Below are 14,267 nucleotides of genomic sequence, written 5' to 3'. Positions count from 1 at the left end.
GTTGCGTCCCTCTGGAATTTATCACGTTTTCTTAGTTGTATGGTCTTAGAAAAGTCGTTGATGGCAATGTCGGTACGTGTTTTCAGATTCTCCCATTCACTGGGGCTTAGAGTTGCTGATAGTTGATTTTCCAAAGCCTTGATTTTATTCTTTATCATTTTAGCGACCGTGACAAAGGCCGAGGTTCGGCCGAAACGTCTTTACCAAGTCGCTTTCCACCTCAACTTTACCATCTTTTGTTGCAATAAAACTTAAATTTGTTTGCATCTGGATCTTTTGCGTACTTCTGTGAGTGCTGGGGTTGTATATTTTCAATATTGTGGGATTCTCGTCCCTACCTTACTAGCACCACGCCAATTGATTGAGGAGTGCATCCCAATATCTATTTTTGATTACTACTGTACCTTGGATGTCTTGCACCCTGATATAGATGACGTCATCAACTTTTGCCTTCGATTCCACTACCACGGCCAATATTTTGGCACAAGTCACCAACTCAGGAGACTTTTTGAGAATTCCTCCGCAGGAACTACGTACACGAGACTACGAAAAGGAACTACGAAAATATACCTCCTATGACCTGCATCGCACAACTCTGGCGGAATATCATAGATTGGAGAGAATACCACGTGGCCTCAGGAGTCACCTTCGACCAACCCTCTTTTCTGACGATGAAGAATACTGTCAACAATTCCAGAGGATCTTAAACAAATGCTCACTGGATTTGATTCTACTTACTATTTCTCATCTACAAACCAGAATTTCAGAATCCGATATTAAAATCAAGGCTTTGGAAAATCAACTATCAGCAACTCTAAGCCCCAGTGAATGGGAGAATCTGAAAACACGTACCGACATTGCCATCAACGACTTTTCTAAGACCATACAACTAAGAAAACGTGATAAATTCCAGAGGGACGCAACGGATTACGATAACAACAGGGTTTACCGATGGAACGAGTCGTCAACTTACGCAAATTCATGGCGCCAACCACGACAACAAACAGAAAATTTCTCCAGTTCTGGCAGCGACTCCTCTATTGGTCGACGTCCTCCACGTTTTTTAGGCAATCGGAGAGGCCGAAACGGACCACCAGGCGGGCGGGGAGGAGATGGACGAGGTCGAGACACCAACATACAGACGAGGTCCCAGGTAGGAAGAACCACCTGGTCGTCAATCTCTCCTCTCATTCCCTTACGCCAACAGAACTGTCAGTCTTACAGAAAGGCTTGTCCTTCTGCCCCACCGCCCCCTGTAATACGTTCATTCTCCAGCAGGAATTGAACTACTTTTACAGATCATTACGACTCAAGACACACTTTGGACTTACTGATCTATCCACTTCCCAACAGCCTAGAGACGTGTGCTCAGAAATTTCTATTTCTAATTTGGGCCTCCGTAGCAAAAGCAATTTTGCTCCCCCCAAAATCTACCACGCTACAGAATCGGTGATTGAACTTGTACAAAGAGACATTGATGTCGTCTTGCACGATTACAATTTGGGCTACTATCCCCATCAAAAAAATTTGTCCACTGAAGAAAGGACATCCTTAAGGGATTTACAACATAACCGGGAAATCATAATTAAACCAGCCGATAAGGGAGGGGCCATTGTAATACTTGATTATAATAATTATGTCTCTGAAATCAATCGCCAACTTACTGATAGTAACACCTACCTCAAAATACCAAGAGACCCTATTTCCGATATACGCCATAAAATCAACTCCATCATTGATCATCACCTTGATATTAATACAATTGATCACAAAACACACACATTTTTACAGAATCCGTTTCCAATAACTCCCGTATTTTATGTCCTACCAAAAATTCACAAGTCTTTAATCAATCCCCCTGGTCGACCAATAGTTGCCTCCACCGACTCTATTTCATCCCCATTAGCCATCTTTTTAGAAAAAATATTGACTCCCCTCATTAAAAAAACCAAATCATTTCTCCTGGACACCAGCCATTTTTTACAGATTATTAAAAGTCTACATCAGATTGAGCCTACTAGCCTCCTAATTACATTGGATGTCAATAGCTTATACACATCCATCACACATCAAGATGGCCTAGCAGCCACAAGTAGCCTCCTGGACACTACCGATATGTCCATGAATTCCAAATCATTATGTTTAGAACTACTCGAATTAATTCTGAATGAGAATTATTTCTTATTTGGGGACAACTTTTATAAACAGATCAATGGCACTGCTATGGGTTCTAACATGGCTCCTCCATATGCCAATGCCTACATGGCAGAATTCGAATCTACCCACATTTACACCAATCCTAGATTCAGGGATAATGCAATCTGCTGGCATCGATATATAGATGACATATTTTGCATATGGAAAGGTACTGAACAATCTGCCATAGATTTTGTCCAGGAAATTAACACCATACGTGAGGGTCTACAATTTACATTAAATCTGAGTTCACAGGAGATAAGCTTCCTGGACACGTTGGTTAAGAAAAATAACACTGGCCATCTAGTTGTCGATCTATATACCAAACCCACAGACAGAAATGGCCTGCTCCATTTCCAGAGTAACCATCCGTATAAAACTAAAACCTCACTTCCTAAATCTCAATATAAACGCATCTCTAGGATTGTAACAGATGAGACAACACGACACACTAGATTACAAGAAATGACTGACAAATTCAAAGACAGAGGTTATCCTTCACGGATACTTCAACAAGAACTGCATAATACGATTCAAGAAGATCACACACCTTGTACCACCCGCAACGACACTAAACTAAATAGAATTCTGTTTGTACATACATATCACCCTTTGGTTCCAAAATTCCAACAAATTATTAGAAAACATTGGCACCACCTCAGTACAGCCTACCCGACCATTCTAGAATTTAAGTCGCCTGCGATGATGTGCCTCAAACGCCCACCCAATTTCAGGGATAGATTGGTTAGAGCAGACATTGGCAGCAACACTAAATTGCCCAGACAAACTTTCTTACGACCCAGACATAATGGAACTTTCCCATGCCTCCATTGCTCATGCTGCTCCAACGTTATCATAGGTGATCGGTTCCAGCATCCCCACACTAATAAATCTTTTCCCATAAAAGGCTTCTATACATGTGATACCAATTTTGTGGTATACCTGGTAAAGTGCCCGTGTGGGCTAATATATGTGGGCGAAACCACACAACACATTAGGGATCGCATAACAAGCCACAAATCTACTATCCGCTGTAACAAAAACTGGTTACCATTACCAGACCACTTCAGTAAGGCTAATCATCAACTTTCCCAATTTCAGTTCCAGATAATTGAACACGTTCCTCAACCACGTAGAGGTGGCAACCACATACATTTACTTAAGGAACGGGAATCCTACTGGATACATACATTACAAACCTTAAGTCCCAGGGGTCTCAATAGGGAATTTGACCTAATGAATTGATACGAAACCCTATTATCTTCTGTGCAGTTCATGTATTAATGCCAGTTCCTATATCTTGTTTGACTTGCATATTCTAATTTGTTGTCTTTTCTGTTTCTAGACACGCTAGAGAAAAAACACATCCACATGGACCAGGTAAAAGTACCATAAAACCGGCTGTCAAATCTCATCTTTATTCCTTCATTTTTATACATATATATTTTTTCTGATTTTTATTTTTTATTTTTTCAAAATTTTTTCTAATTTTTCTAATTTTCCCTTCTCTCCATGTTGCCATGACTACTATCACCTTCTATACCGTTCCTACATCTATCCTTACATTGACATCCCATACACATGGGCTGAGATCATCTATACCTTCAGACATACGGTCCCTTTCCTTCTCTGGTTCGTTGTCATGGCAACTAGATAGCGTCCAATCAGTTTCTGTCAACATACTTCTCTATATAGTTGCATTCCTTCATTACATGCCACTCACATATATATATATATATATATATATATATATATATATATATATATATACACACACTAACACACATTCTTACTATAATAACCTCAGGAATATTCATTGCACTCACATCAGCTGCTAGGTCCCTTTGCTCTCTTTCTCCACGGTCCCTTACTATAATTACCTCATGAATATTCACTGCACTCACATATCAGCAGCTAGATGGCTCTGTCAATACTCCCAGAAGGTTTCTTTTTCACGGTCCCTTGCTATAATTACCTCATGAATATTCACTGCACTCACATATCAGCTGTTAGACGGCTCTGGCTGTACCACTGACATCAGTTCCGGTTGGTCTGGTATAAACACAGACGCAACTCACATAGCACAGACACACAGGGAATATCCGGCGGACAACCCATACCAGTGATATCGTCTTACAGGTACAGCAGCACATGTCTTTCCTCTTACTTTCTCCCTTTAGTTTATCCTCTAGTGTTTGTTCCTTTTCACACTGTCCTTTATTTTCTACCGGTACTTTATGGTATGGTCTACAGTGAGGACTCTTTCCTCTCCCCACCACAATAACAAAACTAAATCAATATATGTAACCTAGGTATTGCATCACCATCAGAGGTTTCCAGATTGTTTATGCCACATACAGTTATATACTGCTAGATCCTCCTTGAGCATATTTAACTTAATTTTGTTCTGACTATTCAGCCCCTAGTCTTGTTTTTATAGATCATTATGACTTATTCTTTCATAGATGATTATGATTTCCTTAATTCTTGTGTTACGTGTTCCACTAATTGATCACGCAATTTTCTTTATACAGTTCAGTATTAAAATATTTTTATTTTTCCTTATAATGTATAATAATTGTTCTCTGTGTATATCTGAGGTGACAGCGCTATATAATTTCATGTAAACAGAGATAACTCATCTATATATGTTATTTTCATATTATTATTTTCATTTGTTCATACTGTATTTTTGTAAATTTTATTGCCAACTTTGTAAAAGCATTTTATTCTTTATCATTTTAGCGACCGTGACAAAGGCCGAGGTTCGGCCGAAACGTCTTTACCAAGTCGCTTTCCACCTCAACTTTACCATCTTTTGTTGCAATAAAACTTAAATTTGTTTGCATCTGGATCTTTTGCGTACTTCTGTGAGTGCTGGGGTTGTATATTTTCATTTTAGGTAGAAAAATTTCTATTTGCTCACCATTTAGGCTAAGTAGCAGGAGGGTATATTATGCAGCTTCTCAAACTCTACCTTGAAGAGCTGTGTGGTTTGTATTTTAATAGTAACTTTTTAATCTAAATTTACTTTTTACTCTGCCTGACTTGGTATTTATTTGTTCAGAGTTTCAAGCTCACATTGACTTGGTCCTCCCCTATAGGACCTCTCTATCTGTTGAACTAAGTATCATTACTAAAACTTATCTGAATCTGATTCTTAAACATCTAGTTACTACTTCTGATCATACAGTACAGTCAGCCAAGCATACCAAGTTACCAAGTTCAATCACACAATATTAAAAGTAAGGATCATGGATACATATCAGCATTAGATACACATGGGTAGAACTTATCATTGTCAAACCTTGTTCTTAAAGCTTAAAAAAATGTTTTCAATTTATTAAAGATCATATCCGACTACTACCATAACAATTGACAGACATCAGGGGCTCCTTCCAGGAGAGTAATCACTAACCAGAGCATTGCCGACACTCTGGCCATGGTTTCCTAGGTATTTAAACTCCTAACATCACTGTCCATATAGTGAAAGTGACATCAAGGGCTTTCCTAAGTCAGGAGTTCCCGGCCAGAGAGTGCTTGCGATGCTCTGGCCGGGGACTCCAGAGTTTAAAGCCAAATATGGATATTGTGGCGGAACGGGTGACGTTTACAGGCATTGTACCCAAATACAGGTTAAGCCTGCCGCAAACCGTCGCACTCCCGCCATCCGGGTGCCATAGCTTAGATGGCACCCGGTGCTAGATGGGGATATGTCCCCTCAAACTGCATTACGTTATGTTTGATAACCAGTTGATTTGTATTGTATTGTATTCAGTGCTGCTTCACTGTCCTCCCCCTCTAGGGTTAATCTTACACTGAAGGAGAATGAGTCACAGGCTGAGAGCAGGAACTTATCTAATGTAAATAAGAAAAAGGAGGGGGCCTGTTTCCTGAGGGAGGGGTGAGTGAGGGATATAGTGGTGCTGGATGAGTTCTCAGTTAGTTGCAGCCCAGGAGAGGATGAGATAGCAGTGTGAGCTGCAGGCAGGGGCTGTCTACCTCAGAGATGGTACCTGACCTAGGGACAGTAATAGAGGACAAGTGCTGGAGTCCCATCTAACTAAGGAGGATCTGGAGACACCCCAAAGGATGAAAGGTACAGTGGAGAGACCCCATAGTGAGGTAGCCTCTCCCATCCAGCCCAGAGGGGAGAAGCAGCGATGCATTGGTTCTGTGTGTGTCTGTCCCTGTTAATAAACGCACCACTGTGGCTTGTCCCCTGTTAATCTGTGTCGCCTGAATCTATCGGCCACATTATCTTGGCGTAAACCGACCCCCACTGACCCGGTTTCGCCACATTTGGTGGCAGCGGTGGGATCGATTCAGTTCGTTCTAGGGGCAGCGGCCCTGGTACCATCCGGCGATTCGCGGCCAGACCTCAAGGGCAGACTGCCACACGTGCTGCAGTACAGGGGGACCACAGGCACCTAAATCCCCAGTCATGGAGCCTGACTCTATGGATCCTCCCGGCGGAGCAGAGGCTGTCCCCTATGGCAGCTACCTCCTAATTACACTCCAAGAGCTGTGCCGGTTCCTGCGCATTGCCTTCTCGTCCCGCGACATCAAGGATCGGCTGATTGAGAAGCTCCAAGCCTGGGACCTGGCAAACCCGGCCGAGACGGGAGAGATGGCCGAGGATGACGTTGACTACTGGCCCGAAGAACCGGCCAGTCGCCAGGGAACCGGCCGTAGCGCCATCTCGGACACCCAGGCCCTGCGGATGGGGGATCTGCTGACCGCTCTGGGGCCTCAAAGCTCCGAGGCCCAGCGCCTGATCATCGTTTGGGCCGTGGCCCGTGCAGTGGCACCCCCAGAACCAACAACCCCAATCCCTGCCGGGCCCCGAAGACCCCAACTACGATACAACGACCTCCCCAAGTTGGATCCTTCGTCCACGGATATCGATGCGCACCTAATCATGCTGGAGACACAGCTACAGGTGCATGACATCCCCACCACCGAATGGGCTCGCTACCTGGGACCCAGCCTGCAACGGAGGGCCCTTGAAGTCTACCGGAGCCTAGGTCCAGAGGACGGAAGGGACTACGGTTGCCTCCGGGACGCCCTGCTGAAGAGGTATGTGATCACCCCAGAGACTTACAGAGAGCGGTTCCGTAATTTGACGCTCGCCGGCCAGGGTACCCATGTGGAACTGGCAGCCCAGCTCCGCTTAAGCTTCTCCAGGTGGGTAGAGGGGAAGAAGGCCTTCAGTCGGGAGGCCCTGGAAGACCTCGTCATTTTGGAGCAACTCCTCTCCAGGATGGAGGTCCCCGTTCGTGCCTGGATCGCGGACCGCCACCCCAGCACCCCTGAAGATGCCGCCACCCTGGCCGACGAGTTCTTGGCCCACCGACCCCAGTGGAGAAGCCTCTTCCACGCCAGGACCAACGCCGAGAGCTCCGAGCCTCTACCAAAATAGCGGAACCACCCCGGCCAACTTCGATGAGACCCCAGCCGACGGTACTGCCCCCTGGCCCAATCAACGGTGCCCTTTCCCAGACCAACCCCAACCCAGGTCGCCTTTTGCCCGGAGGCAGGCGACCCCGATGAGTGTGACCACCTCCTAGATGCCCCAGAGGTGGAGGAGGTGGTCTACCACGTAGAGCTTGCGAGCCTCGTGACGAACCAGGTCCCTGCCAACATGCAGGGTCACCGACAGCCGGTGGTGCTGGGAAGTCGCACCGTCCATGGACTCCGTGACTCGGGGGCATCCCTCACCCTGGTAAGAGCGGACCTGGTTCCCCAGTCTAAGGTTCTTCCCCAGCGATTAGCCCGGATTGCCCTGGTGGACGGACAGCAGCGGTCCATTCCACGCGCCAGAGTCTACCTGGACTGGGAATCCCCGCCGATGTCTTATTGGGGAACGACCTTGGGAACGGTCTCACAAGTCAGTTCGCTGGGGCCGTGACCCGCAGCCAAGCCCGGGAGAACCTTTACCGACCTCCACCACCGACCCGTGTAACCACCGAGGCTCCTCTCCCGGAAGCCCCGCCCCCCGAACCACCGGTGGTAAGTACTCAAGCCCCTGATGCCTCACAACTGACCGACATGACGAACCCCCCGACAGACCTGGGGAGGTGGATAGGGTCGCTTTTAGGGAGGCCCAGCATACGGATCCTTCCCTGTCCTCTGCCCGTAGCCTGGCCGATCGACCACCCAGTGGAGGGGCCCAGGCAGGGTTCCAGTGGGACAACGGGCTGTTGTACCGGGTCAAAGCCCCGACCAAGCCCGCGTCGTTCTGGACAACCTCCAAACAGCTGCTTGTTCCCCAAGCCTACCGTGCACGACTGTTAGCCCTGGCCCACGATATACCCGCGGCGGGTCACACTGAGACCAGGTCCACCAGGGCCCGGCTCTCGAAGGCTTTCTTTTGGCCAGGGCTGACTGAGGACGTGCGGCGGTACCGAGCTTCGTGCCCTGTCTGCCAACGGGTGGCGGGGGCCCCGCACAAGGTGCCGCTCAAGCAGCTGCCCCTCATCCGAGAGCCCTTCCAGCGGGTGGCCATAGATCTGGTTGGCCCCATTAATCCCCCCAGCCGAGGGGGAAAGCGTTACATCCTAACCCTGGTAGACTTTGCTACCAGATACCCGGACGCAGTGGCTCTGTCCTTCATAGATGCCGAGCACGTCGCCCAGGGACTCATGGACATCTTCAGCCAGGTGGGGTTCCCGCGTGAGGTACTCACAGACCAGGGATCTCAATTCCAGGGAGAACTCATGCAGGACTTCTGGAATCGGCACGGGGTGAGTTCTCTAAGAACCACCGCCTACCACCCCCAAACGAACGGACTGTGTGAAAGGTTCAACGGTACCCTCAAGCAGTTGCTACTCCGATGCGTCCACTCGGAGGGGAGAGACTGGGACCGCTCCTTGCAGCAGCTTCTCTTTGCCTATCGAGAGGTGCCGCAGGAGTCTACCGGGCACTCCCCATTCGAGTTGCTGTTCGCGAGGCGGGTCCAGGGACCCTTGGACTTAGTCCGGGAAGGTTGGGAAGGGAAGTTTGCAAGCCCGGAGATCCCGGTAGTAGACTATGTGAGCCAAATGTGGGTGCGCCTAGCACGGCTGATGGATTTGGCCCATCAGTGATTGGAAGTAGCTTGAAGCCGTCAACGGGACGAGTACAACCGTAGCGCCTGACACCGAGAGCTGGGGGTGGGGGAGAAGGTACTGGTCCTCGCGCCAGTACGAGGCAACAAGTTGCAGGCCAATTGGGCTGGACCGTACACTGTAGTGGGGCGACAGGGGACGACAAACTACCTATTAGCCCACGACAAAGCAGAAAAGCGGGTACGGAACTACCACATAAACCGGCTCAAGGCCTATGTGGTAAGGGAGGTAGGAGCGGTCGCGATATGCTGCCCGCCCATGGACAACCCTGACGTGGACCGCATCCCTGACCTACTGGCAGAGGCCCGACGCCAGACAGGGCTGGCAGATGTGCAGCTTGAAGTCCAGCTATCGCGCTTGCAGAGTAGGGAGATGGGAGAGGTGTTAGCAGCCCAGGAGGCCCTGTTCACCGCGTCCCCCGGACGTACCTCCCTAGTCGCTCACGAGGTCGACGCTGGAGGAGCCCGACCCCTGAGGCAGCCCGCGTTCCGAGTGGCTCCCTCAGTGCTGACCGCGATGAGAAAAGAAGTAGAAGACATGCTGGAGATGGGGGTCATTGTACCATCTCACAGTCCTTGGGCCGCCGGCGTTGTGTTGGTCCCCAAGAAGGACAAAACCACGAGGTTCTGTGTAGACTACCGGCGGCTGAATGAGGTAACCGTTACGGATGCCTATCCGATGCCCCAGATTGATGAGCTGCTCGATAGGCTGGGAGGGGCACGCTTCGTGTCCACTCTGGATCTCAGCAAGGGCTACTGGCAGATTCCTCTGACCAAGGAAGCCCAAGAGCGCTCGGCGTTCATCACCCCGTTCGGCCTGTTTGAATTTACGTGCATGCCGTTCGGAATGAAGAACGCCCCCGCGACCTTCCAGAGGGTGGTCGACCGGATCCTCGTGGGGTGTCAGGAGTTTGCCCAGGCCTACCTGGACGATATCGCTATCTTCAGCGAGACTTGGGAGGAACACTTGGGGCACGTGGCGCAGATCCTGGAGCGCATCCGGTACGCCGGCCTCACCATTCGCACCGACAAGTGCCAGATGGGGATGGCAGAAGTCGCCTACCTGGGGCACCGAATGGGCAGCGGACAGATCCGCCCCGAGCCGGCCAAGGTGGAGGCCATTCTCCATTGGCCCCGGCCGGCCAACCAGAAGCAGGTTAGGGCCTCTCTGGGAGTCACAGGGTACTACCAAAAATTCATCCCGCAGTATAGTACCCTGGCCAATCCCTTGACCGACTTGACGTCCAAAAGGTTCAGTCGACTGATGCCCTGGTCCCCTGACTGTGAGGCGGCCTTCGGGAGCCTTAAGACTGCCCTCTCCAACTCCCCTGTCCTGGCTGCCCCTGACTTCCACCGGCGGTTCATGGTCCAAACCGATGCTTCAGACGTCGGGTTGGGAGCGGTACTGAGCCAAGTGGACCAGGCGGGCCACGAACACCCGGTGGCGTACCTCTCCCGGAAGTTGCTGGACCGAGAGAGGGCATACGCAACCATTGAGAAGGAGTGCCTGGCTGTCGTGTGGGCTCTAAAGAAGCTCCAGCCCTACGTTTATGGGAGGGAGTTCACAATAGTCACAGACCACAGTCCTCTCAGTTGGTTGAACTGAACCGCCAGGGACAATGGGCGTATACTACGGTGAAGCCTGGCCTTACAATCCTATAACTTTACCATCTCTCATAAAAAGGTCCGGGACCACGGGAATGCTGATGGACGCTCTCGGCAGCAGGACACTGATGGGCGGAGACTGACAGCACCGGGCCCACATCTCATCACTGACCCGACAGAGGGTCAGCAGGACTGATTCTGGATCTAAGCTGGGGGAGGTCTGTGGCGGAACGGGTGACGTTTACAGGCATTGTACCCAAATACAGGTTAAGCCTGCCGCAAACCGTCGCACTCCCGCCATCGGGGTGCCATAGCTTAGATGGCGCCCGGTGCTAGATGGGGATATGTCCCCTCAAACTGCATTACGTTATGTTTGATAACCAGTTGATTTGTATTGTATTCAGTGCTACTTCACTGTCCTCCCCCTCTAGGGTTAATCTTACACTGAAGGAGAATGAGTCACAGGCTGAGAGCGGGAACTTATCTAATGTAAATAAGAAAAAGGAGGGGGCCTGTTTCCTGAGGGAGGGGTGAGTGAGGGATATAGTGGTGCTGGATGAGTTCTCAGTTAGTTGCTGCCCAGGAGAGGATGAGATAGCAGTGTGAGCTGCAGGCAGGGGATGTCTACCTCAGAGATGGTACCTGACCTAGGGACAGTATAGAGGACAAGTGCTGGAGTCCCATCTAACTAAGGAGGATCTGGAGACACCCCAAAGGATGAAAGGTACAGTGAAGAGACCCCATAGTGAGGTAGCCTCTCCCATCCAGCCCAGAGGGGAGAAGCAGCGATGCATTGGTTCTGTGTGTGTCTGTCCCTGTTAATAAACGCGCCGCTGTGGCTTGTCCCCTGTTAATCTGTGTCGCCTGAATCTATCGCCCACATTCTCTTGGCGTAAACCGACCCCCACTGACCCGGTTTCGCCACAGATATTTAAAGCCATATATGCACAGTAAAGTGAGAGGCTTTCTCTACAAGCGTAATTCCTGGCCACAGAGCTGCCAACGCTCCGACTTGGAATTCTCACATTACAAAGCCCCTAATGTCACTGTCTATGTACAGACAGTAACATCAAGGGATCCTCCAGGAGCAGAATCCATATATGGACAGTGACGTCAGGGGCTCCCTCCAGGAGTGGAATCCCAGCCAGTGCAATGCCAGTGTTCTGGCCTAGGATTTTGGCATCTTAAAGCTCCTAACGTCAGTGTCCATTTATGGACAGTGTTGTCAGGGGCTTCCCTAGGAGCAGAATCCCCAGTCAGAGCGTTGCTAACGTCAGGGGCTTTCCGAGCCTAGTGCTTAAAGTAACGCTGTGCCCGGGGAGTTCAGGTGATATATCCCACTCTATGCCTATACAGCCTTCCGTTGGAGGTATACGTAGAGACTTCTCCCGATGCATACCTCTGACCAAAAGAAAAAATTGAATGTGAACATACTCCAAGAAGCCCACAGCTCTGAATAAATATGGCGCAACTTGGGTTGTCAGTGCTGCACAAACTGACATCTACACCAGTTAGCGTAGATGTCAGCTATAATATCCACAGGTGTAAATTAAATATGTCATGCAGGAGATCTGCTCTCCCGCTGCTCCCGACTTACTAGTTGAAAAGACGCGAAAACAGCATAAAGTCTCAAAAAGCTAAAATTTTTACTTAAAACGGTCATGCGCCAAAATTTCCCATTACATTACTTTACAATATCATGTATTATAAAGACATTTACTTTTGAGCTTCTTTGACTAAATCGTTAGCAAATGGAAAAAAAAAACACCAAGGAAAAAAATTTAATTAAAAAACTACGGCCTCCTCCATTTCCCCTCTAGCCGTCCTTTCCATCTCCAAAATGGTGTGTTTTCTGCCATTTTAGGTAGAAAAATTTATATTTGCTCACCATTTAGGCAAAGTAGCAGGAGGGTATATTATGCAGCTTCTCAAACTCTACCTTGAAGAGCTGTGTGGTTTGTATTTTAATAGTAACTTTTTAATCTAAATTTACTTTTTACTCTGCCTGACTTGGTATTTATTTTTTCAGAGTTTCAAGCTCACATTGACTTGGTCCTCCCCTATAGGACCTCTCTATCTGTTGAACTAAGTATCATTACTAAAACTTATCTGAATCTGATTCTTAAACATCTAGTTACTACTTCTGATCATACAGTACAGTCAGCCAAGCATACCAAGTTACCAAGTTCAATCACACAATATTAAAATGAGTAAGGAGCATGGATACATATCAGCATTAGATGCACATGGGTAGAACTTATCATTATCAAACCTTGTTCTTAAAGCTTAAAAAAATGGTTTCAATTTATTAAAGATCATATCCGACTACTACCATAACAATTGACAGACATCAGGGGCTCCTTCCAGGAGAGTAATCACTAACCAGAGCATTGCCGACGCTCTGGCATGGATTCCTGGGTTTTTAAACTCCTAACATCACTGTCCATATAGTGAAAGTGACATCAAGGGCTTTCCCAAGTCAGGAGTTCTCCTTCCAGGAGAGTAATCACTAACCAGAGCATTGCCGACGCTCTGGCCATGGATTCCTGCGTTTTTAAACTCCTAACATCACTGTCCATATAGTGAAAGTGACATCAAGGGCTTTCCCAAGTCAGGAGCTCCCGGCCAGTGAGTGCTTGCGATGCTCTGGCCGGGGACTCCAGAGTTTAAAGCCAAATATGGATATTTAAAGCCATATATGCACAGTAAAGTGAGAGGCTTTCTCTACAAGTGTAATTCCCGGCCACAGCGCTCCCAACACTCCGACTTGGAATTCTCACATTACAAAGCCCCTAATTCACTGTCTATGTACAGACAGTAACATCAAGGGATCCTCCAGGAGCAGAATCCATTTATGGACAGTGACGTCAGGGGCTCCCTCCAGGAGTGGAATCCCCAGCCAGTGCAATGCCAGTGTTCTGGCCTAGGATTTTGGCATCTTAAAGCTCCTAACGTCAGTGTCCATTTATGGACAGTGTTGTCAGGGGCTTCCCTAGGAGCAGAATTCCCAGTCAGAGCGTTGCTAACGTCAGGGGCTTTTCGAGCCTAGTGCTTAAAGTAATGCTGTGCCCGGGGAGTTCAGGTGATATATCCCACTCTATGCCTATACAGCCTTCCGTTGGAGGTATACGTAGAGACTTCTCCCAACGCATACCTCTGACGAAAAGAAAGAATTGAATGTGAACATACTCCAAGAATCCCACAGCTCTGAATAAATATGGCGCAACTTGGGTTGTCAGTGCTGCACAAACTGACATCTACACCAGTTAGCATAGATGTCAGCTATAATATCCGCAGGTGTAAATTAAATATGTCATGCAGGAGATCTGCTCTCCCGCTGGTCCCGACTTACTAGCTG

At 48.3% G+C, this 14,267-nt stretch overlaps 1 protein-coding gene across 1 annotated transcript; it reads left to right on the top strand.

Moving 5' to 3' along the window:
- Window positions 1-178: 178 nt before the first annotated feature.
- LOC142728772 (uncharacterized) lies at window positions 179-5,072 on the top strand. The gene is made up of 3 exons (XM_075849145.1): window positions 179-1,153; window positions 3,542-3,576; window positions 4,942-5,072. Exons 1-2 carry the CDS (start codon window positions 431-433, stop codon window positions 3,548-3,550), a joined length of 732 nt encoding a protein of 243 aa, XP_075705260.1. The 5' UTR covers window positions 179-430; the 3' UTR covers window positions 3,551-3,576; window positions 4,942-5,072.
- Window positions 5,073-14,267: the final 9,195 nt, after the last annotated feature.

This window comes from Rhinoderma darwinii, unplaced genomic scaffold, assembly GCF_050947455.1.
Source record: "Rhinoderma darwinii isolate aRhiDar2 unplaced genomic scaffold, aRhiDar2.hap1 Scaffold_69, whole genome shotgun sequence".
NCBI lineage: Eukaryota > Metazoa > Chordata > Amphibia > Anura > Rhinodermatidae > Rhinoderma > Rhinoderma darwinii.
The sequence above is the reverse complement of the archived record's forward strand: the minus strand, read 5'-3'. Positions and strand labels throughout refer to the sequence as shown.